This window comes from Siphateles boraxobius, unplaced genomic scaffold, assembly GCF_051911475.1.
Source record: "Siphateles boraxobius isolate OS27281-9 unplaced genomic scaffold, OSU_SipBor_1 86, whole genome shotgun sequence".
Lineage (NCBI taxonomy): Eukaryota > Metazoa > Chordata > Actinopteri > Cypriniformes > Leuciscidae > Siphateles > Siphateles boraxobius.
The window spans coordinates 9,956,848-9,983,396 of NW_027509215.1; the positions used below are offsets into that span (position 1 = coordinate 9,956,848).

General features: G+C 37.9%; 1 protein-coding gene across 2 annotated transcripts; it reads right to left on the reverse strand.

Annotated features, from left to right (window-relative positions):
- slc25a42 (solute carrier family 25 member 42) lies at positions 1-25,038 on the reverse strand. 2 transcript variants are annotated; one of them, XM_077222197.1, is made up of 9 exons: positions 24,671-25,038; positions 24,503-24,531; positions 19,652-19,804; positions 13,016-13,127; positions 11,700-11,725; positions 11,241-11,407; positions 7,357-7,473; positions 5,618-5,769; positions 1-1,947 (listed from the first exon to the last, which is right to left on the reverse strand). In XM_077222197.1, the coding sequence occupies exons 3-9, from the start codon at positions 19,745-19,747 to the stop codon at positions 1,622-1,624; spliced, it is 996 nt and encodes a 331-aa protein (XP_077078312.1). In that variant the 5' UTR covers positions 19,748-19,804; positions 24,503-24,531; positions 24,671-25,038; the 3' UTR covers positions 1-1,621. The 2 variants fall into 2 exon arrangements, with proteins under 2 accessions (XP_077078312.1, XP_077078311.1); XM_077222196.1 differs by having other exon boundaries at positions 24,619-25,038.
- Positions 25,039-26,549: the final 1,511 nt, after the last annotated feature.

The window sequence follows — 26,549 nt, forward strand, 5'->3', positions numbered from 1 at the left end:
TTTTACTATATTAGGGATGTTTATTTTTTAATTAAAATCAGCAAATCAGCAAATAAATTAAAAAACAACAAATACTACCATAAAGTATACATACAATTATACTTATAGATAATATATATAATTTGGGGGAAAAGTGCGTTTAAGCAATGTGCTTTTAAAAAAAATTAAAAATCACAAATTATATTCAAAACAACAAATACTACCATAAAGTATACCTACAATTATACTTTTAAATAATATATAACTTGAGGTAAAATGTGTGTTATTGGTGTGCAAAAATAAATAAATCTCAATGGTCCTAAATCAGGCTTCATGCAATTTATGTAAAATCTTATTTAGAATATTATACGAATGAGTGAAAAATGACCTGATCATTTTCATGAGTCTCACCCTGATATGAAAGTGATATCCAGACAAACACACGCTGTAAACTCGACATGTGTCTGTATTTCCATCAACACACTCCTACAGCGAGTCGGTATTGCGCTTACAGGACGTTGATGACGGGACGTACATTCAGCGTGTCTGTACCAAACACACACTCGCTCGCTCTAAACACAAAACGCTTGCATCAGAAATCAAAAGCTAAACAACTTTTTCTCATCCTCTTCATTGGCAGCATATTATCAGGTTTAAAAAAAAGGGTAACATTTTTACAATAAGGATCATTAGTTAACATTAGTTATTCTGAACTAAGAATGAACAATACAGCATTTATTAATCTCAGTTAATATTAATTTCAACATTTACTAATACAATAATCAAATCAAAGGTTGTATTTGGTAACATTAGTTAATGCACTGTGAACTAACATGAACGGCTGCTTTTTTATCAACTAACATTAAAGGGATAGTTCACCCAAAAATGTAAATTCTGTCAGTAATTACTCTCCCTCATGTTGTTCAACCCCGTAAGACCTTCGTTCATCTTCTGAACACAAATTAAGATATTTTTGATAAATCTGAGAGCTGGATCACTGTGTAGAAACTTGTTCCCCGAAAAGTTATTAAAGACATCGTTAAAATAGTCCAAGTGACTACAGTGGCTCAATCTTAAGTTTATCAAGCGACGAGAAAACCTTTTTGTGCGCAAAAACAAAGAAAAATAACGACTTTATTTCAACTATTCATTTCCTTCTCTGTGGGCTCGAGTGATTTCACTAGTGTAACAGCGTAAGCTTCGGTGTTTTACATCACACACATGACCAGCGTCGGCCAATAGTGAGCCTACGTGTGACGTATAAAACAGAAACCCTGCGATATTACACTAGTGAACTGACTCGAGGCCCACAGAGAAGGAAATCAATAGTTGAAATAAAGTCATTATTTTGGAGTTTTTTCCGCACAAAAAGTATTCTCGTCGCTCGACTTAAGATTTAATCAAAAATATCTTAATTGGTGTTCCGAAGATGAACGAAGGTCTTACGGGGTTGAACAACATGAGGGAGAGTAAATACTGACAGAACTTTCATTTTTGGGTGAACTATCCCTTTAACAAAGAATAACAAATGTATTGCTCTTTAATACATCAACTAATGTTAACAAATGAACCTTTTTGTAAAGCGTTACCAAAAAAAGAACCTAAACTTGTTCTGTCTGTCTTACTCCGGGTCTCTACGCTGCTACCGCGCGCTGTAGTTGAACTGCTGAAACTTGCGCAGCAGGATCTGCGAGAGGTCAAAGGTCATGAAGCTGATGCCGACAGCGATGGGTCCTTTGACCCAGTTCATGCTCAGGCCCTTGTAGAGTCCCCGGATCACACCCTCCTCCGCCACGATGTCCCTCATGGTGCCGGAGATGGTGCCGTACGTGTGTCCTGTGACGCCGGCCGTCTGCATGCGTCTGCGCACCACATCCAGCGGGTACGAGGAGGACTGACCGATCAGACCCGCGCACGCACCGAACGCCAGACGCTCGTACGAGTACGGCTGAGAGCGGCCCGTGTGCTCTGAAACACAGAGGAGAGACCAGTTACTGAGGGCTAGGAGACAGAAAACAGCTAATAAAACATGCACAGTAAAAAGTACAAAAAGGTGTATTTGTTAACTACCTTAGTTAAAGGGTTAGTTCACCTCAAAATGAAAATTTCCTGATAATTTCCTCACCCCAATGCCATCCAAGATGTTCATGTCTTTCTTTCTTCAGTGGAAAAGAAATTAAGTTTTTTGAGGAAAACATTTCATGATTTTTCTCCACATAATGTACTTTACTGGTCACCCAACATGTTGAAGTCCAAATCAATGCAGTTTCAAAGAGCTCTGGACTAGCTCTTATCTAGCGAAACCGTCGGTCATTTTCAAAAAAGAAATAAAAATGTATATATTTTTTAACCACAATTGTTGGTCTTGTTCTGGTCTGTGACGAACCAGGCATTACGTAATCCGTTTAAAAGGTCATGCTGGACGTAGGCGGAAGTGCCGCCCCATTGTTTACAAGCGTGGAGAAGGAGGATCGTTCAAATTTTATTGTATGTTGAATGGGATATTTATGTCTTTGTGTCAGTTTATTGGTCCTTTCGTGTCCGTATCCGTATCCTGGATGTTTAAATCATTTAAAACCCAAACGTTTTCTTCCGTCTACGTCCAGCATGACCTTTCCAACGTGATTATGTAATGCCTGGCGCATCGCAGACCAGCACAAGACCAACAATTGTGGTTAAAAAGTATATACATTTTATTTATTTTTATTTTTTAAATGACAGATGGTTTCGCTGGATAAGACACTATTCCTCAGCTGGGATCGTGCAGAGCTCTTTGAAACTGTATTGATTTGAACTTCAACAATTTGGTTACCGTTAAAGTTCGTCGTGTGGAGAAAAACAATGAAATGTTTTCCTCAAAAAACTTAATTTCTTTTCCACTGAAGATAGAAATACATTAACATCTTGGATGGCATTGGGGTGAGTAACTCACTCACTCTCGCTCTCTCTCGCTCTCTCTCGCTCTCTCTCGCTCTCTCTCGCTCTCTCTCGCTCTCTCTCGCTCGCTCTCTCTCGCTCTCTCTCGCACTCTCTCGCACTCTCTCGCACTCTCTCGCTCTCTCTCGCACTCTCTCGCACTCTCTCGCTCTCTCTCGCACTCTCTCGCACTCTCTCGCACTCTCTCGCTCTCTCTCGCACTCGCTCTCTCGCTCTCTCTCGCACTCGCTCTCTCGCTCTCTCTCGCACTCTCTCGCTCTCTCTCGCACTCTCTCGCACTCTCTCGCTCTCTCTCGCACTCTCTCGCACTCTCTCGCACTCGCTCTCTCGCACTCTCTCGCACTCTCTCGCACTCACCCTCTCTCTCTCGCACTCACCCACTCTCTCTCGCACTCACCCACTCTCTCTCGCACTCTCCCACTCTCTCTCGCACTCACCCACTCTCTCTCGCACTCACCCACTCTCTCTCGCACTCACCCACTCTCTCTCGCACTCACCCACTCTCTCTCGCACTCACCCACTCTCTCTCGCACTCACCCACTCTCTCTCGCACTCTCCCACTCTCTCTCGCACTCACCCACTCTCTCTCGCACTCACCCACTCTCTCTCGCACTCACCCACTCTCTCTCGCACTCACCCACTCTCTCTCGCACTCACCCACTCTCTCTCGCACTCACCCACTCTCTCTCGCACTCACCCACTCTCTCTCGCACTCACCCACTCTCTCTCGCACTCACCCACTCTCTCTCGCACTCACCCACTCTCTCTCGCACTCACCCACTCTCTCTCGCACTCACCCACTCTCTCTCGCACTCACCCACTCTCTCTCGCACTCACCCACTCTCTCTCGCACTCACCCACTCTCTCTCGCACTCACCCACTCTCTCTCGCACTCACCCACTCTCTCTCGCACTCACCCACTCTCTCTCGCACTCACCCACTCTCTCTCGCACTCTCCCACTCTCTCTCGCACTCACCCACTCTCTCTCGCACTCTCCCGCTCTCTCTCGCACTCACCCGCTCTCTCTCGCACTCTCCCGCTCTCTCTCGCACTCACCCGCTCTCTCTCGCACTCACCCGCTCTCTCTCGCACTCACCCGCTCTCTCTCGCACTCTCTCGCACTCACTCGCTCTCTCTCGCACTCTCTCGCACTCACTCGCTCTCTCTCGCACTCTCTCGCACTCCACTCACTCGCACTCTCTCGCACTCTCTCGCACTCACTCGCTCTCTCTCGCACTCACTCGCTCTCTCTCGCACTCTCTCGCACTCTCTCGCACTCTCTCGCACTCTCTCGCACTCTCTCGCACTCTCTCGCACTCTCTCGCACTCTCTCGCACTCTCTCGCACTCTCTCGCACTCTCTCGCACTCTCTCGCACTCACCCTCTCTCTCTCGCACTCACCCACTCTCTCTCGCACTCACCCACTCTCTCTCGCACTCACCCACTCTCTCTCGCACTCACCCACTCTCTCTCGCACTCACCCACTCTCTCTCGCACTCTCTCGCACTCACCCACTCTCTCTCGCACTCTCTCGCACTCTCTCGCACTCTCTCGCACTCTCTCGCACTCTCTCGCACTCTCTCGCACTCTCTCTCGCACTCACCCACTCTCTCTCGCACTCACCCACTCTCTCTCGCACTCACCCACTCTCTCTCGCACTCACCCACTCTCTCTCGCACTCACCCACTCTCTCTCGCACTCACCCACTCTCTCTCGCACTCACCCACTCTCTCTCGCACTCACCCACTCTCTCTCGCACTCACCCACTCTCTCTCGCACTCACCCACTCTCTCTCGCACTCACCCACTCTCTCTCGCACTCACCCACTCTCTCTCGCACTCACCCACTCTCTCTCGCACTCACCCACTCTCTCTCGCACTCACCCACTCTCTCTCGCACTCACCCACTCTCTCTCGCACTCACCCACTCTCTCTCGCACTCACCCACTCTCTCTCGCACTCACCCACTCTCTCTCGCACTCACCCACTCTCTCTCGCACTCACCCACTCTCTCTCGCACTCACCCACTCTCTCTCGCACTCACCCACTCTCTCTCGCACTCACCCACTCTCTCTCGCACTCACCCACTCTCTCTCGCACTCACCCACTCTCTCTCGCACTCACCCACTCTCTCTCGCACTCACCCACTCTCTCTCGCACTCACCCACTCTCTCTCGCACTCACTCTCTCGCACTCACCCACTCTCTCTCGCACTCACCCACTCTCTCTCGCACTCACCCACTCTCTCTCGCACTCACCCACTCTCTCTCGCACTCACCCACTCTCTCTCGCACTCACCCACTCTCTCTCGCACTCACCCACTCTCTCTCGCACTCTCCCACTCTCTCTCGCACTCACCCACTCTCTCTCGCACTCTCCCACTCTCTCTCGCACTCTCCCACTCTCTCTCGCACTCACCCACTCTCTCTCGCACTCACCCACTCTCTCTCGCACTCTCCCACTCTCTCTCGCACTCTCCCACTCTCTCTCGCACTCACCCACTCTCTCTCGCACTCTCCCACTCTCTCTCGCACTCTCCCACTCTCTCTCGCACTCTCCCACTCTCTCTCGCACTCACCCACTCTCTCTCGCACTCACCCACTCTCTCTCGCACTCACCCACTCTCTCTCGCACTCACCCACTCTCTCTCGCACTCACCCACTCTCTCACACTCACTCTCACACACTCACTCTCACACTACCTGCGTGGACTTTCTTGAGCGTCTCGTATGTAAAGAAACTGATTCCTGCGTACGGCACGACGCCGAGGATGGTGGGAGTGAAGCCCCTGTAGATCGTCTTCAGTCCCTCCTCACGAGAGATGCGCACGAACACGTGCATGATGTTACTGTACCTGAGAACCAATGACATCAGCACAGTGACATAACACTCATTTATTTACAGCAGTAGTTGCCTTAGAAAACTCCCAAGGGTGCCTCAAGATTACAAAACAAGCATTGAAAAACAGAGAATCAAGATATTTCTAATTTTAATTAAACAAATGTTTGTCTTTAAAGGACCAGGATTCCCAGTCTTGGAAAGCCTGCATATCGTTGCTGTCGGGCGGAAACCTCATATCTTAATTTTTCAACTTTTTTAATTTAATGGGAATCCATCCGATCCCAATGGATAAATCAATTTCTTCTAAACCAAAAAGACAGTATGTTTAAAAAAATACTTTAACTATAATGTCAATGCTTCTGGTCTACTGTCCTACGTGTTGTGACGTTTGTGCGGTCATCCGTTGCGTCTCGCACAAAATTTCAAAACACAATTATGTCAAGAGTCTCCTGTATGATTGCTCATATGACAGAAGACCAGAAGCAAGAATGAAAGTGAAGACATTTGTCATTTGATTTTTTTTCTAGTTAGTTTCAGCACTTTTCTGGAATGATTTGAGTTCTAATTGTTTTTCTAAAGTTAATATGAACTGTAATTTATGCTTTAAGGATGTTATTTGTCTTTTTAAAAACCAAAACAAATCTTTATAATCTACTGTTATCTTTCTTATCCTTTTATTTTCACAAAGGTTTCTAAAGAAAATACCAACTTTTATAGATTACTCATGTGAAGCAGAATATTTAATCAAATCACTAAGAATAATTGAAAATAAAAAAAAGGTACTTCATCAAGAAATATGATGAGATCTTTTTTAATGTACCAAGATTGATACCCGTTTTGCTGAGGGTGTTTTTGTTCATTTAATTTTTTCTTTTCTTTGTTTCATTCTTTCCAATTTGTTCTATGCGGGAATATTATACTATGCAAGAATGATTGAACTTCTTTAATGTATACTTTTGTTGGAAATATTCTAGATTTCTGAAAGATGCGTGTTTGCACAATTGTAATAATTTCTTGAAATATGAACAACAACAAAAATAACAAAACAAAACAAACTAGACCAGAAGCATTAATTTATAGTTAAACAAGTTAAAAATACTAGTATTTTTGTTACACACATCTAGCATTTGGCTTCAGAAGACATTGATTCCTCCAGTGGGTTAGTGTGGATTTTTTAAGCAATGGCATTATATGGACTCACGGAGATGGATTATTTTCAGAAAAAAAAAATCTTCGTTTGTGTTTATCTGAAGAAAGAAGGTCATATACATCGGGGATGGCATGAGGGCAAGTAAATGATGAGAAAATTTCATTTCATTTTTAAAAAAAATATTTTTTTTGAACTAACATTAACAAACAATGAACAGTTGTATGTTTATTAACTAATATTAGCAGGGACTAATAAATATATTACTCACTGTTGATTCATGTTAGTTAATACATTAACTAATGTTAACAAATGAGACCTCATTGTAAAGAGTTACCATAAAAACCGAACTAAAAGCAGTCAATAATTTGAAACTAAAAATGACACTTGATTTTTACAATTTTTCACTTTTATTCCTTTTTCCCCTTAAGATAGATGGATGAAACGTCTTACATTTCCTTGGGTGTGACGGCCATGCGTGCGCGGACCATGTCCAGTGGGTATGTGATCATGGCAGCCGTTGTTCCCGCCATTGAACCCGCCAGCAGCCGCGGCACCGGCGGCAGAACTCTGGAAAACAGGAGACGTTCACCATTAACAGGAACAGTTCACCCAAAAATGAAAATTATCACATAATTTACCCACTCTCAAGCCATACTAGATGCATATGACTTCTTGTGATTATGGTTTATAAAGTTTTAATTATGGATTTTTTCTTACAAAAATGCATGGCTTCATTTCAGACGCCCTTTATTAACCCACTGGAGTCATATGATTACTTTTCTGATGATGGATGCCATGGCCTGGCTTGAGGCCGAGTAAATTGTGGGATAATTTTAATTGTGGCGTGAACTATTCCTTTAACACATTAAACTGGCTGGAATGCAAAACCAGTTTATCATAATCCAAAAATAAATGGGTCATATCCAAGCAATGCATGTCTGAAATCTGCAGATGATTCAGTCATTATGGTTGGTTGGTGTTTTTAAGGCCACGCCAGCTTTCATGTTGAGTCACATGTTAAAATACAATATAAGGTTTGATTCATTAAAGCAATATTCTGCATAATCTTCATCATGTTAAGTATTGCATGTCTGGTCTGCTGTCAGCTACCACAGACAGAAGTTCAACTCATCTCTCAGTATAAACAAGTAGTGCATTTACAACAGAAGTCTAGCAGGCGAGAATAAACTTTTTAAAACATGCAACACTTCGACTTAGTTATATTTAACCTTTTAAAGGAGTCATGACATGTTAACATACATTTACAGATATCAGAAATGAACATTTTAACTAGTGAAAGTTGAGATCTTGATATCAGGAATTTCTATTTTTTACTAGTAAGTAATTATTAATACCAAAATTTAAGATTTTTACTAAAAATAATTATATTTGGAATTATATATATGGAATTTCAACTTCCGGTAGTAAGAAATCAATTCTTGATATCAACAATTTAATTTGAATGGAAGCCTATGGTGACATTTAACTAGTGAAAATACAATTACAGATATCAATAGTTATAGTTTTTACTAGTTGAAATTGAATTCTTGAAATCAAGAATTCGGATCTCTGCGAGTGATGACATCATCGTTGATATTGTTACGTTTGTGACGTAATGCAGCTACGTTGTGTCTGTTGTTGTTTCTGCTGTCTCCTTCTCCTCCCTTAGGATTGGTCCTGGACTTAACGCGAGGTTATTGGTGGTTTGACCAGAGAAGAGGCCTGGACTATAAATTCCCCAGAATTCCTTTGGAGGGAGCTCTCTGCCTCTTTGACTGCACTGGTTGTTGTACTGTGTGTTAGTTGGTGATAATGTAGCACAATAGATTGTGATTTATGTGCTCGTCTTTGTGTTAACCGAGTGTTCTTAGCCATTTTTAATACAGTGTGATCTGTTTCTAAAAACATTAGTGCCCTATTGATACCATCTGTAAGTGTGTAACCGTTTGAGAAGCCGTAGGGGGTGAGAGCCTTGTTTTGTTTGTAGGCCAAAAGGCTGTTACTTTTCTCCTGTTTATTGAGTTAGATAAGGAGATAGGGTACGTTATTGAATGTTTTGTTTCTTTCCTTTTTGATCTATAGGGAAGTTAGTTTTTGTGGGAAAGTTAGTTTCTCTTTGTTTATTGTTTTGGCATTAGCTCACCCCTGAAGAGAATGCTTCTGATCTTCTCTTTGTTTGTTTGATTCTTTCTTTTCAAAAGATTGTTTTGCAAATGTTCAAGTACACCGCTCTGAAAACAAACAAGAGAGCAATATAATAAATAATAAATGGTTAACTAAGAAGTATTGTTTTGTTGTTTATGTTACACACTGAACTAGACCAGGGGGCTGTAACAATATTAAAAATTAACATATTTACTATTGGAAATGTAATTCCTGATATCAAAAACTGCCATTGTTAATAGAAGAAATCTAATTCCTGATTTCAAGAATTAACATTTTAACTAGTGAAAGTTGAATTGTTGATATTAAGAATTCATATCCTCCGAATGAATAAAAGTCAAAACGGCTTGGCATACCCGCCCACCCATGCATAACGTCTGACATTTGCGTACACTGGATATGAGAGTTGCGTCGTATCAAAAGCATAAGTGCTGCATTTACAGTCTAGTAGGCGAGAATAAAGTTATATTTAATCTTTTAAAGGTGTCATGACATGAGAAATCAAATTTTCCTTAATTGTTTGACATGTAAGAGGTCTATACCATTAACACAAATGCTTTGTATATATTGAGAAAAATTGTTAAACTTGCAGGATATTTAATCAAGCTCCAAAAACGGCTTGTTTACATATTGTGGGATCTGTGACATTTGCATATACATTTGCATATGACTGCCTCCAGAGCTAGACATCGACCAATAGATTTACATCATCGCACCATAGGCCCCGCCCACCCTTGCATAACGCGTGTCATTTGTGTACACTGGATATGAGCGTTGAATCGTGTCAAAAGCATTATAATTAATGACGCTGTCTACACTGGATACAGTATACAGATGCACGTTCACTTTCGGTCCATACCCTCGAGTCTGTCGATAACAGGACCAATGGAAGAGAAAATAAAAGCGTAAGGAACATTCGCTTTGCTCGTCCAGCTAATTTCTGTAGACTCCAGAAGGATCCCAACAGGGACGTGCACAGGGGGGTTGCTCAGGTTGCACGGGCCACTGCCCATATGCCCTTCTCGACTCACGTTGCCCTTCCGAGGGGGAAAACAAATAAATAAATCGCACAATGGATGCAGAATTTCACGTAGGCCTAGATCAGGGGTAGGCAAGTTCGGTCCTAGAGAGCCGCTGTCTTGCAGAATTTAGTTCCAACCCTAATCAAACACACCTGAACAAGCTAATCAATGTCTTCAGGATTACTAAGGCTATAGGCAGGTGAGGATTTTTTTCAGTGTTGGAGCCAAACTCTGCAGGACAGTGGCTTCAGCGGCTTCAGCGCTGCACGCCACCGGTGTAGCAGTCGATTCTGTTCCCTACCGGAATTCCTGTTCCCTTTACGCAATCACACTACAAATCATGCGTAGTTGCCCAGTTACCATACTACCATCAGAACTGAATATGAGCAAGAAGCACTACTGAATGTACGGGAAGCCAAAAGGTTAAAAAAGGATTGTATTTTTTCCCGAAATCTAAGCGTTTTTTTATTATTATTATTATAATATGAGGCATTGACTTTTGGACATAAACACGGTCAGATAAGGCAATTTGTATGGGCAAAATTCAACTGAATATATTCCGACATAATACAAAAACTATGAACAAGTGCAAGATTAATTCAATTCACAGAAATATTACTGGAGTGTGAGAACCATTTTATTAGGAATCGACAAGAAGGAAGTTCTGAAGATTTTTGTTGAAATGGCCCCTAATAGGCGGCTTCTCCTTTGAAGCTTTGCATGTTGTTTAGTATGTAAATTTGGAGAAACCTATCAGTGACTTGATAGGATATTGATGTAGGGATTTTCATGACTCAAGTCATGTTTTTCTGTGTTATTCTTAGAAGTAGTTAAGGTGATTGAGTGCTGTATTTCAGTTTTTTACTTCTTTGTGTATATATATTTTAATAAAGATCCTGTTATTCTCAGTCCTTCATATAGCCCGTGAGTTTTTTTTTCAGGTCAGAGCAACTGCCCCTCAAAATTCCTGTGCACGTCCCTGGATCCCAGCATCAGAAACAAGTGGATGGTTTATTTTAATGGCGTCCTACATCGTGTTGGAGGATTATATGTTTGTTTAATTTCTCAATTGTAAGTTGCTTTGGATGAATAAACGAATACATGTAAATGCCCATGTAAATGTGCAGTGGTGAAGCACCAGTGACTCACTTGCCCTGGAAGCCGTAATGCTGTCCCAGAATCCTCTTGTATTGTTCATGTGCGCAGAACTGGATGGCAGCGTATGGAATAACGCGCACCATAGTGGCCGAGTTTCCCCTCCACAGACTGAAGAACCCATCCTTGAGATATGTGCGGTAAATTAACCTGTACGCCTCCTGGAAATGACAACATTTATATATTTTATGTATTTTAATAAAAGTGACTTACAAGTATCATTCAAGTATATCAGTTCATGCATTCCTAGGAAATCGAACCCATGAGGTTGGTGTTGCAAGCGGCCTGATCTACTGTTTGAGCTACAGGAATACAAACAATGGCATTCATCACAAAATATAAGTCATCATCTGCAGACTGACAGATATATCAAACTTATAAATGTATATGCAAATCCACTGACATGTTAGCGCAGAAAAAAAGTTGATTCACATTGAAAAGTAAAACACTCACCTTAGCGGAGAATCTTTTCGACGACACTGAAATAAGAAGATAAGAGAAATTTAGAGTTTCTCTTGTTATTTCAGCTAATAAAAAAAACTTTTCAGCAAGAAATAAAGCACGAATATGAATTCCTGTGAAACATTTATTGTGCAACTACAAGGTTTATTTACAAAACTAAGGGATTATTCGTACATCGTCATTCTTCTAAATGTCGTTGCATCAGATCAAGTGTCTGAATCTGTATAAGTCTCAAATTCTGCAGGATCTTTTCTCTTCCCTGACGGCGCTTTTCTTCATCATTGTAAAGTGTCTTTTATTCAGCGGGTGTTTTGGATATCAGCTTTAAAATGTGGATTTATGGTAGATTTTTGCATAAAGATAAATGGGTAAATTTTTTTATTGTTGTTTTTATGGAACCCATTCAACATGACTATGCAATAACAATGATAATAACTGCTATTATTATTTTATGATTATTGATGTTATTAAATATTATTTATAAATTATAAAAATTAAACAAAACAAAGAAATACATTACTATAGTAATAATACCATGGCACTGTAAAATTATTTTTTAATAATTAATAATAAAATAATAATAATTTTACAGTAAAATGACACTAATATTCATATTGTTTTCAAATAAGGCTTTTATTTTGGCGGAATTTGTGGATTCTTCTGTAATTTTCGGAACTTCACTTTTGCTGACAACTCATTACAAATTTGGGAAGTTGGTTGGCGCATTGCATTTTCAATTGCACGTTATAATTGACCCAAACTCATTGGATCTACATGAATCACACAAATGACCCATTTATGGTGAAAGGTGCCAAGTTTGCACCCCTGTTAGTTCTCCTCAAGTTCACACAGGTGTCCTAGCAGAGGAGCCTCAGGTGTAGAGATTTACACTAACTAGTAGTATTAATAAAGAATTATTAATTACAGTGTGACATTAATGACAACTGAGATCTTACAGTGACACGTGACTTACAGCGATGATCATGTTACAGTCTGACAAGCAACAATCATTACTATAGTAATATTATTTAATAAAATAATAATAATAATTTTACAGTAAAATGACAATAATATTCATATTGTTTTCAAATAAGGATTTTATTTTGGCGGAATTTGTGGGTTTTTGCTGACAACAGATTTATAAACAATTCTCATTACAAATTTGGGAAGTTGGTTGGCGCATTGCATTTTCAATTGCACGTAATAATTGACCCAAACTCATCGGATCTACATGAATACAAAAGACTTTAGTGCCCTGCAAATGTGTAGTCAGTCACTCAAGGAAGGTTAATAAGAGTTCTTCTTGCCTTGGAAGATAATCTTGGTTCGATCCAGTGGGGCGACGGCGGTTTTAGCCACGGCTCCTGCAAACGCCCCCGAGAGCAGAGAGTTCAAGACTGACCGACCCTGTTTAAAACCCTACAAACACACACTGATTAGTTATGATTCATGAATATTTTCACGTATAACAAATAAATACCTCAATCCACACCCAGTGTTAATCAGTAAGAATGTGATTGAGTAAACATGTCCAGGCGTGACCACATACTGTGGCTTCTGTGAAGGACTCAAACATTCCCTGTAATCTTTATAAAGCAGAACAGGTTTATATTCACACTCTTAATCCGTTTCCACACACAAACCCTTGACCTGAATACCACTTTTATTTATCAAACCTCAAGTCCGAGCATGCCGAACGACTGAATGACTATAGACTACAGATTAATGTTCATCATAATGTCCAGCATTATTCCTGTACCTTATAGATGCAATTAAAAAGGTTTTACTACATGCTACAGACAGACTAGAGTATGGGATGAAATTAGTCTCAAAATTATTAACAAATGCATGCACAATTATCAATGAGCTTTATAAATATTGCAATGTATCTTATAAAGCTCATGGAAAACTGTGCATGCATTTGTTCATCATTTTGAGACTAATTTTATCCCATACTATGGCAATTTGTGTGCGTGGGGCGAAATGCGATTGTAATTGTGTTTAGGGCTGCACAATTGGCCAAAGTTTTGTGATTATATATCAATATGGGTAAGAAATAGGCTTGGGCGGTATCCACGGTACATTTTGATACCGTCAAACCTCCTCCCTATTTTACCGGGGTATACGGTATTACCGTGACTAATTAAAAATTATGACATAAGGCTCAGACAGCGTCACCAAATTGTTGGCTTGTGCCTACACCGTTCAGAAACTGAATACCAGATCGGGCATAAAAAAAAAATATCAAAAAAAAAAATCAAGGCCAACCCGTGCACGTTGTGTCTGATCCCGGCTGACGGCATTAAATGTAATTATGAGCCGTAGCTCTATTTAGACTCGACTATTTTTAATACGTGGGCCGTTATAATATGGTGGCGCCAAATAATTTTTTAACCCAGGTGCTGAGGGGGTGGTAGATATAAATACTATTTATAAATGAGCAAAAATGGGACACTTAATAATATTTAATTATTTTAATTATGACAATTAAAGTATTCATTTTATTAATTAAATTAAATTAAATTAACAAGCAACAAGCAAGAAGTGCATTTGTAAATCCGGTGACACGCGTCCATTGATTTTTATTATTTACAACTTTTCTGTCAGTGCTGCAAAGATTAAGTTGACGATCGCCATCTCCTAGTGAACGCGCATATATAGAGAGAAATGCAAATCATGGATTACATAATCAGAAGGTATAGGCTAGCCTTTTTCTTTTCGTTTTGAATTGTTTCGTTTAAAGAAATTGACGAATCGCCATCTCCGTAGTGAACGATAGAGAGAAATGCACATCATGGATTAAATAATCAGCGAGTGGCCTTTTTCTTTTCATTTTGAATAGTTTCGTTTAATGAATTTGATAATCGCCATTTCCGTATGAACGCGCATAGAGAGAAATGCACATCATGGATTAAATAATCAGCGAGTGGCCTATTTCTTTTTGTTTTGAATTGTTTCGTTTAATGAAATTTCAAGCTTTATTTAGATATAGGCCTATCTGTCATGTCTGTGAGACATACACTGAGTTTCGGTTAATTTATGATGAGATTTCAATGCAAGTGACCGCGGCGCGCCAGCGCACGATCATGTCATGATTATGTTGTCTGCTATATTTGATTCTTTTTTATTAAATCAAGGCAATTGGTTGATAAAAAAATTATTAAAATTAAGATACAATTTATACAAAACGAAATTCACTTTAAAGAAAGGCCTTTTACAAAAGACTCTGACTGAAGAAGTCTGACTCCCGATGCCTCCCATCTTACTCGTGCTGTTCAGTTTTCATTATCAACGTAAAAAAAAAAAACCATTATAATATTTTAACAAATATAAACTAATGCGCTTATTTAATGAACTCGGGGCAAAATGCATCTTCGCAGCAGTGAGTGGGTGGTTGTTTCGGAGATGCGACATTAGGTTAGAGGTGTTTCCATCTCTCGCGGTCACCTTTTTTATTGCAACATTTACAAATTGCCTCGTCAGTATTTACCGCCTCTCCCTTCTCTCTCTCTCTCTTTCTCCTCCACACTGTCACTTGATGACAACTACATAAGCATTTTTAGGCATTGAATAAATTATATTTATATATTATATATAAGTGCCGGTAATGACGGTATTGAAACTGATACCGTTGCTATTTTAAGACCCCGCGGTATACGATATTACCGAAATACCGCCCAACCCTAGTAAGAAATAATAATTATTATTACTTAATAAAACATTTAAAATGACTAAAAGGTAATATTGGATAACTGCACTAAGCCATATTGCGATTTTGGTTTTATTTCAATAAATTGTTCCTTTCTAATCCAGACACTTTAACCTGTGAACCCTCGTAAAACACTGATGACTGATGGGATTTACTGTAAACAGGACAATCAGAAACCCACATGGAAATAAAAACAAAAACATCATGCAAAATAATGAATGATGGTCATGATAATAACTATAATAACAGCTAACTGAACTAGAAACTGACTCTTATTCTAAATATAAAAGTGTATGACATTATTTTGAGCATGAAATCGTCCCACATTTCTGGAAAATCGTGGATTAAATAAAAATAGAATTACAATATTCTCTTTCAACACTTAGTAATCAAGTGTGCAATAAGGCTCAAGAGGTCAAAGTGCAAATACAGGCTGTGGTTAAACATGACATGCAGTGAATATATTCACATTATAACACTCAAGTGTCTTATTGTTATTATAACACATTCATTACATGACACAAATATTAATGTTCATTACAAATGTTACTTTATTGCATTACACATTAGCTGGTACTACATCCCTGCTGGAACACTAGATTGACCAATCAGAAGACAGGACTACATTAAACATTAAAGCACACAGTGACAGTACATAGAACCCGAGAGAGAAGAGTGACCGATTTAAGAAAACACTGGAAAACACTACGGTTATCTAGAGATAGAGACGATGAGAACTTTCTTCCAACGGACATTTGATCCCAAGATCATTGATGGAAAGCTGAACCCATGACTGAAGCTCTCAGTCAACTTGTAAATAGATGATGAGGTCACACATTTTCCACTGATAAAATGGAGAATCAGTCCATTTAAACGGGTATTAGATGTTAAAATGTTTTCTTGCATGCCATCTTAACCCTACTGCGTCATATTTGATATGCAAATTTCGAAGGCCTCTAAATGATAAAAACTTTAATTAAAAACCTGTTGCACACAATCTACTACAGTCCTTCTGTCGTCTGATTGACAGTTTTTAGCAAGTAAAAGACTTTTAGTATAATTGAAAAAACGCTCACCTTCAGCTCGTTGTTCACGTGTCTTTTTCTGTCAAATCTTTAATGATTTAATAGAGTAGACGTAAAAACGTTGATATTGTCAATAATATTTTAAGTTGAACACTTACTGGACTGAAGCAACTTCGGTTTACTTGATTATCCAAACATCATTTATTAGAAAAATCATGTTAAAATGTGAGTATCAAATATGATCATCAGGCTTTTGAGGAAGGTTTATTTGTTTATCTATCAATCATTGTATTGCGTTACATTAAATGTAATGCAATACAATGATTGTAGATAAACAAATATGCTTTAAAAATACAGAGCTTTGATCATAAAACTAGGCATTTAAATATCATCTGACTAAGACATTGGGAGATATAAAGTGACGACTGATATTTACATGCATTTAATGCAAGTATTTTATCATGCTGTTATAAAGACCTCATTGATTTACATTACAAGCATCAGAATTTCATCTTACGTTTTGTACATAGCAGAAATATGCAATTTGGTGCAGATAGTGATATTTATAATTTTGGGCCTCTGAATAAAACCGAGCTGTTTTTTCCTCCATATTCTCACAATATCAGGCTATTTGAGCCATAAAAGCCTGATGTATCAACAAAAAACACATATGCAATAGATTGTTTTCATATTTTGTCTAAAGTTTCAATAAACTGTTTCAAAAATTCACTATTATTTAATTTGTCAGGCTTAGGGGTGTGACGGTTATTATATAACCGTGAGATCGACGGTTATAGTTGAACACCGTCATTATAACCGCCAAAACCGTGTCATTAAAATATTTTTTAATTCAGGGCTTGAATTTCGGCACGGGATTGCGGGTATTGCGCATAATTTTAATCATTCCCGCAGGTCTTCCACTTATAATGCGGGAAATTCCCGCAAACATTGATTCACTTTAGCATGTAGGTTGTATTCGTAAATGAATCCACACAGATTATAAAATCAAATCAGTCATTTTAAAACTGAGTTTGGTCGATCAGCTTTTTCAGTAGATCAGCTTTTTAATAACTGGAATAATTTACCAATTAATATTAGACAGTGTCATACTTTTGCACAGTTCAAGCTGCATTTGAAAATGTGGTTAAAGGGGAGTCGGGACTGTAATCATTGAATACTCTTATGTTTTGTCAAGGTTTTACAATTTCGGGGGAATGATTTTGTAACATTGTGTGCTGTTTTTTAGGATGTATATTTTGAGGTATAATTGGTATTAATTAAGATTGCGGTTTTAATGTTAAGTGGTGGATAATATCTCGTATATTTCCCATTTGTGAGGTGATTTCATTGTATGTAATGTGATTTGGTACTTTCCTGACCAGGGACTGCAGATTAAATTTAGCTTTGTAGCTAATTCAGTTCTTCTTTACTGTCCATTGCCCCTGATAAATAAATAAAAATAATAATACTTTTTTTTCAAATCAGTCATTTTAAAACTTTCTGCAAAACGCAATTTCACAAACAGCGCGAGTGTTCAGCCAGCGGTGCTGAGTCTTCTCTCTCTCGTCTCTCAAATGGGTTGCAGAAGGCAAGCGTCAAGCGCTGCAGGCGGCGATACTACACTCCCGCATTTAGGAGTCGGGACATGATGGAATATTCACTTGCACAATTGGGCCTGCATTGCATCGTAACTAACGTTTGTCATTTGCACGTCTTTTTACGTCTTTCCAGTTTAAACACTCAAGCGATTTCAAACTATTCAGTACTCGCGCGCTCTCAGAGATGTTTTTCTCTGCGTGCTTAAATAGAGTACAGCTGCATCACAAACAGCTCGCGAGTAACAAAAGTTATTTTTCGTGGATTATATCGCTTTAACAGACAAAAACACGCCCCCCCTCCCGCACGACGACGGCGGTTGTGTTACGAACCGTCACATTTGACTCACGTCATAACCGTCATCACCAATTCTGAAACCGGCACCACCTAGTCTGGCTTTACGGGGTTAATTTTAACTTTGAGTAAATCATTTGTGGTTTGACTTCCTGTAGACCGTAAACACTGTGACACTTTCAAAATAATCTTCTGTTCTTCCTGTTGCACAAATAAAGACCAGCCTGAAACGCCTCACAAACCGGTTTTTACATCTGCATTCTTTAACAACACAATGAACATGGATTGATATGTACAATAATGTGCAAATATTTCTACAGAAATACAACAGTTCTTTCATAATTTCTTGGCCCGAATTCACACGAATAAAGTCATACGGCTTCAGAATGACATGAGGACGAGTCAATAAATTTAAAATGTAAACGTAACCCTTGTGCTGTGTTGAAAACCCTGGTCTAAATGACCAGCCTTTTGAAAAAAAATTGCTTGTAAATCTCTAGTTATGCTTTATCATCACCAAATATTATTCAGTATTTTTTGCCAAATTGTTTTCATTCAATTAGCACAGGTTTTGCATTTATTTTTTGAAACTGACTGATCGTAGGCCTCATTGATCTGATTTTATGCACCTGAGTTTTTGAGTGAAAAAGGCATTATTTGTGGATAAATTTGGCAATATTCAACAAAATATGGTAAAAATTTGAACTGTTTATCACACTACTGTGCTTTTAAGTTTTACCAGGAAGTTTGTTTTTAAACACTTTTATTTTGGACAAAATGAAACTGTAAATTGTTATCTGTACATTTTATTAAATATTGTCAAAATAACCCACAAATAATGTTTATTTATAATAAATGTAAATTTTGGTAAAAAAAAAAGTAGGCTCATAAGGGCAAAAAAAGGAGGCCTACGATCAATCAGAGCCAAAAAGAAAAACAAAACCTGTGATAATTGAAAGAAAACAAGTTGACAAAAAAGACTGCATCCAATATTTGGTGATAATATAGAGTAATAATGAGTGATTTATTAAAAAAAAAAGGCCGGTTATTTTTGACCCGTGTAACAAGGTGGGGGGGAAAAAAAGGGACAAAAAAATACAAAACATTTTTAGGGGGAAGTAATTACACCCCGGGTGAGTGAAATCAATAAATTTAAGTCCAATGTGATAACGTTACCTAGCATTTTCAGGAAAAAGAAAATCCTCTCCAGGACAAAATGACCCAAACACAACCAAATAATCATAATCGGTCGGAATCAAATGGTGCAATCTTACTGGCTGTTCTCTGCTGTGGGCGTGTTCAGAAGTGCGTGTTCTTACCTCTGATTGGCTGGAAGCGGGGCGTGGCAGCACTTCACCCGGTCCTAGCGCCCCCTGGCGCTCCTGAACTGCATTACCCATGCCAACCTGATCCATTCATACAGGCCAGCACACCGGGGCTCGCCGGCCGACACGCAAACACTCACACCACACCTGGAGACACACGAGATTAACATTAAAATGTAGCAAATTTATTTATATAGCACATTTAAAAACAGCCACAGTTGACCAAAGTGCTTAATGACAAGATCCACACAAATAAACAGGAAACAACACAGTAGAGAATGTCACAGTCGCAAAACTCAACTCGAAATAAAAATATCCACCTTTTTCCTAACAAGCCTAATACGTTTTAGATTATGGATCAACTCAAAGATTAAGTTCAACTCAAAAAAACCGAAACAAATAGGATAATTTCAAAATATAAGGCTGCGCTACGAATAATCCTCATCCGTCAGCTGTGAGATTTCCTTCATGTTCTCGTGTTCTTCAAGAGAATAACGTAGCGCTTGCTATTTTAATGTGATGTGTAATGACGAGATCTTTTCAATCGTTGTAATCTATTCCTTCTGATTATATACTTTGTATTCCGCTGTAACCGTATGAAAAAAGACGACATATACTAGGCATTAGTGATGCACGATATATTCATTTTTAATATTATCGGCCCGATAAGAAAATGCTGATGCTTTTAAATAGCTTGAAATAAGTTTGTCATATATAGGCTACATAAAATAATGAGAACATCATTACATGGGACATGGTGAGACTTTTGTTTTTGTAATCAGGCTCTCAAAAATTATTTAGTATGTGGATTTAGATTTATCGGCCAACATATCGTTTATCGGCTTTCAAATATAAAGAATAATCGGTTATCGGTATGGACCAAAATTATATATATTAGATGCCATGAATAATTCAAGTAAGAATCTTTCATTTTTCTCCTCAAATCCTCACGTCTTTCCAGGTTTGTTTTCACACGGATGCTTTAAAATATAATTGTCACCATTTTCCACGTCTAATATTAGCAGCGTTACTGGAATGTTTCTACGGCAGGTAAATGACAATGTTTATGTCAAAATTACGGAAATCATTTTAAAAGATTATCAATGATGCAGTTAATGAACATTTTTGATTATGGCAATGTATGTTACATAATACAGACATATATTAATTATACAGTGATATTTAACACATCTGTAAAATTGCTAAAGATGGTCTAATTTGTGAATGCTTTTACACTTTTTTTGCACTAAAATAAGCAAATCTTACAAATAATCCTACAAAAAGTTTTAGTTTGTTTATGCAAATATACATAATCATATTTTTTCTTTTGATTTTGAAGTGACTTGTCTTTTTATGTGATTATCTGACTGTGTATTACCAATCATATTCACAACCTTTTCATCACAAGACAGATTCACCATAAATAGCAAGTACTGAGTTATTAATCTGTCCGTGTTACATGAAAAGTTTTGATGAAATCAAAATCACTCATTCTGCAAAGAAAAGGCGATTGATTTGCAGAAGCGGGTCAGAGGAACTGATGTGTGACGTGCCGACAGCGCCTGGATCGAATAACATCTCAAAGGGTCACACAGATGGACCTCTAATAATAGCCCAAATGCTTGAGTTATTCAAAGTCCTGAAAGCCTGTGAGACGAACAAGGCCTGAGCAACACAGCTTATTAATATAGCATACAACTTTATGTATTCTTCTGAATATAATTATGCATGATTTATTCTGCTAATGGTTCTGTGACACTAGTTAGCAGCACAATAATAAAAGAAGTGATGAAGAGGACATTCACACTGACAATAAGGTGTTGCCAATGACTACTTTTATGATGGATAATGCGCTTAAAAAACTCTGGCACTATTCAATGCCATTACAAAGCTGAAAAAGCCAGGATATTATTAATGTAACTCTGTGGTCGGATGAATGAAGGTAATCATATACACCTAGGAAATTATGGGATAATTTTCATTTTTGGGTGAACTATTCCTTCAAACAGTGTTTATTAGGGCTCTTCTTAGACAAAAAGTGTGCATTGATTTATCATCACATGTTTGCAAAATATTTCAGCATACAGAATACCATTTCTATTCATGTTCCACTGAATTATGCAAACTGAAGAGCCGAAAGAGCAAGCTCTGTCTCTAATGTTACGGGTTTGATCGGAAGTTAATACAAACACTCAATGGTGGTTTAAAGTGAGTTTTGACTAAAAGGGTAATATTATTATTTCAGATAATAGGTGAATTAATGTATAGTGGGATAAAAAGATGAATAAAGGCTATAATAAAGGCTAATAAATAGCTAAAATACAAACAAAAGAATAACGATAAAGGAATAATGAAGATTAAGGGTGTTTAAAGGGCAATAAAATATTTTACTAGCATCTTATCAGCCTTCTCTAAAAACTCACATGAACATGGTCATAAAATGCATAATTTTTGAGATCATTTCCTCAGATTTGAAATGAAGCATGAGCAGACTTGTGGCTTCCGTTTAATTGTGGTTATAAGTTGTTATACATAATATGTTTATACATTTAAAAATATATATTAATTAATATTTAAGAATGAATGGATGAATAAATTATATATATTTCCATATTAATAATTGTCTGAGTAATTCTTGAACTATAAACTCTCAAGTGTTAACTTTCTAAATATATGTTGGTTATGCGTCTATTCAGAATGACTTATGAGCAGCAACCTTTTATTTTTGGTATGTCATTTATGCCCCACTTGCCCAAATGTGTGGTGTGTAGTAAAGGGTTAAAAACCTGCGGTCTGTTCTCTGAGTCGAGGTGAACTGGAGCCAGAAGCACAGTGTGTGAAAGGTCCTTCACGCTGACACACATTCAGTGCTCTCACACACACACACACACACACACACACACACACACACACACACACACACTAAACCCCCGCAGACGTCATGTCACATGTGATGCGCTCAATCTCACCTGACTATTCAGAATGACTTTAGTAATTCACGATTAGGCCTTTCACGCTACAGATTAACAGCTTTTTAAACCCTGGGTTAAGCAACATTTCACAATTGAGATTTTCATGCATGAAAATGTCATTTTTAATCTTCTGCAAACTCTCAAAAACTCTCAAAAACTTAGTCCCCCTGTGGTGAAAATCCAGCTTTTAATGTTGTTTATGTGTCTATGTGGTGTTTTTAATATGCTTTAAGACAAATCATGTGTAAATTCATTAGTCGACAGAATTGATGAGTATTTTCTGCTTAAAACTGCAGTGAACCAAAGACAGTCTCAAACACGGAGTGAAATCGCTGGTGTTTCTGACGTCACAAACTACCTTGTAATCAATCAGATCAACGTGTGATCGTCAACGAGTGGATCTCTTGAAAAGCTGCTCAAGAAAGGCATGAGGATTTTTTTTCCAAGGAAAAAACTTTTAAATATGTAATTCTGGTGGTCAAAGATCAAATTAGGCCATTGACTACAGGGGGACTTCAATGCAAAATTCAATGCAACTTGACACAAATCTATACAATAACAATAATCCTATAACAGTAATTAATTAAAGTTCAATTTATAGTTGTTCAGGGACAACATTGGTGGGAATCTGTTGATCTAAAATGGGTTGTTATGTAGATTCAATTTATATTTCTTAGTATGTGCATCTCAAAAAAAAAATTTAATTTTTTTTTACAGTGCATCACATGGTAAAAGAAAGTGAGATAACCTAGGATTGTTAACCCAGGGTTAAAAATTAATGACACAGGGTTAAAGGATCTCAAGTGTGAAAGGGTTTTTTAACGATTAGGTCACCAAAGCAACTGATCTGTTTTCTCATTGGATTGAAGTGTGGGACGATTTCCAACACCCCTCCCGCTCGCCTCGCTCTTTCCCAGTCTTTTATGTTCCCTGAGGATCAGATGACAGACTCACTGAAAGCCTATTGTGATTCGCAAAGAGCGAAAATACAGACAACCAACAAATATAACGACAGTGTTTAACAAACGGTGACAGTATAAAGACAAGAAATATCTTATATGGAACTGGCTTAAAAACTTAAATGGCTTAAAAACTGATGTTTACATGCGAAGATGAATATGATCATATTCCAAATATGATCAATCTTGTGCATGAAATCTTTAAAAAAAAAAAACTCACTGATGTATTAGGCTATTTATTCAAATCGATTGTTGATTATTCCATTTAAAACATTTTTATTTTATTTAATCACTATTTTTAATATTTATTTAATTTAATCTTGGGTTTTTTTACACTGTTTTTCTCAGAAATTTTCCACAGACCCCAGTTTGATGTGTAATTTATGAAACATTACATAAGATTTCTCTTGTTGGAAAATCAAAACACATATCAAATATAACACACTAGCCAACATCAGCCAAATAATACTTATTTACGAAACATATTAATCATTTTACGTTGTCTATTACGTTGATTTTTCACGTTTTACAAAAATCAGAAAAGGATTATATCTAACCAAGTAAAAGCATCGAATACAAAATACCTGTAATCACCAATAGACCATAAATGCTTGTTTATGAAACGTATCCAGATTCATTTTCAACCACTGAGCATGTAAATCCATCAAATAAAACATTTATCAACACCAAAACAGATCATAAATGCATTTTGTCTTCAAACATACCACGATTGTTTGCATTGTTTGTTTAGAAAAATGACGTCAAATTAAAATGGTCCATTGTTAAATATTTACTCGGAGACAGAGATGAACTCATGACACAATTCTCAAAGACAATATCAAAATGCTTTAGCCTTTTAGCCAGTTAGCAATACAAGTTATTAGCATTAATTTTCAATGGAGCTTCTGGCTTACCTGACAGTCTGACAGCACCTGTTGTAACTCTGCGGAAAAATCGAGAGAAAAACACCAACTTTAACGAAATCTGATAGCAGTCTTCTCAAACATTCCCATGGTGTTGGACTACTGACCTCATAAACAAACATATGATGAAGTGATAAACTCCAGTCACCATCCACTTACATAAACAGTAGCCAGTCACCATCCACTGACATAGAAAAAGCTCGCCTCAAAACACACGAGTCAGTTCTGCAGGAAAGCTGGTTAACACATTTTACTCCACTTTCATTGCAGCTGCTGTGACTTTAAACTGGTTTACTTGCACATTTCACGCGTTTGCTGTGCTGTCACACTAGCATGCGAGCGTTGAAGGGCGAGTCCGGGTGCATTCTGGGAGTTGTAGTCCAGAAAGGGAGCGCGCTTGACGTGGATAGGCTCGCTCGAGGGGCGTCAGAACGGGTAAACATTAGAGAGGGTGGGGTTTGAAGTTTTAACGAGAATAATGCTTAATTTTGCCATAAATAAGATTTTGCCGATAGATAGGCAAGAATAAACCTGCTGTCATCACGATTCCCGTTCTTTCCCGTTCAACCACGACGTAATAAGTGGGAAAGTAGGAAGTTTCCGATAGCACGTGAATGCAGCGTAAAAGCCTGTAGTGCTGAGAAAGGCGTGGACATGATTTGGACATGATAATACCAGGGCGTGGCATATAATTACTATGGTAATTAGAACAGTACCATGGTATTGTCAGGGAGTGGAATACTATGGTAATTAGAACAGTACCATGGTATAAATGAAATACAATCTTATATCAGATCAGATGTAAGTTACTATAATAAAGTAATAAAAAAATGTAATAAAATAAAGTTTATTATAATAGTGGCACTTTATTTATTTATATGCACTGAAGAAACAGTAGTCTTTTGCAGAAAAGAGTTCGTTGTAAATTTTTGTAATTTTATTTACTTTTTAAAAAATGTACGTAGTCTTTATTGTTTTTATTGAAGTTTTAGTTATTTTCGTACATCAAGTTAAACTAAATGAAACAAAACTAGCTGAAAAAGTTATTTTAATATTTAATTATTTTAGTAGATCAAGTTGATCTAAATTAAATAAAATTAGCTGAAAAAAATATTTTAATATTTAATTTGAGTTATTTTAGTACATCAAGTTAAACTAAATTAAATAAAATATAGCTGTAATAAATTAAATATTAAAATAACTTTCATTTCAGCTAGTATTATTTCTAAAATAACTAATATTACATATTAAAATAACTTTTTAGTTATTTTAGTACATCAAGTTAAACTAAATGAAATCAAACTAGCTGAAATGAAAGTTATTTTAATATTTAATTTTATTTTATAATATATTATTTTTAAGGTGATTTTATTTCAGGTAAAAAGTTATTGTTTTAGTTTTAGTTAACTATTAAAAAGTACTCAAGTGTCTTATAGCGTTAGAATCCTTGGCTGAAAACGAACAAAACTTGGATTTGATCGTCACTTCGGGAAAATTTTCAGGTATTTTGGATTTTTCGAAAAACCTACTTTTGCATCATTGGAACCAAACCAACGCAGAAAGATTCTCAGGAGTCTGATTGCCAACAGTAAACAAAAAAAGCTGAAATTTCGTTTCACGTCCGCGACGGGATGCCAAAATGGTTGAAGTCGGCGTGGCCACTTTTACTAAAACGGGTATCCGTCTTGAACGGAATGAGATAACTTCACCAAACTCGATACACCTATGTACGGACTCGGTCTGTGGTCACATGAAAAAGGATGCAGCGACTGGCCACTTGATGGCGCTATAAAATGAAAAAACACGAAAATGGCTATAGCTACGCAACAATCAGTGCTATTGACTTGAAAACTTGCAAGTGGTGTGTTTGTCCAAGGTGCCGTGATTGTCTATGAGGACATTCGCATATCTCGAAAAACACGGATGCCGTCGGCCAACTAAGTTTTAGCGGCTGTCAGAAAAGGTTAAAGGTGCTCTAAGCGATGTTGGGTGACGTCACTTCTTGTTGACGTTCGAAGTATTGTCAAACAAAACGGAG

What these genes read in the sequence shown, in the direction of transcription:
- slc25a42 (XM_077222197.1), bottom strand. Translation starts at nt 19,747, where the DNA reads ATGGATCAGGTTGGCATGGGTAATGCAGTTCAGGAGCGCCAGGGGGCG. An exon ending in GCCGTCACACCCAAGGAAAT is followed by an intron (nt 5,770 to 7,356) that starts GTAAGACGTTTC and finishes ATTGGTTCTCAG; the next exon opens with GTACAGTAACATCATGCACG. An exon ending in GCTCAAGAAAGTCCACGCAG is followed by an intron (nt 1,948 to 5,617) that starts GTAGTGTGAGAG and finishes TCTGTGTTTCAG; the next exon opens with AGCACACGGGCCGCTCTCAG.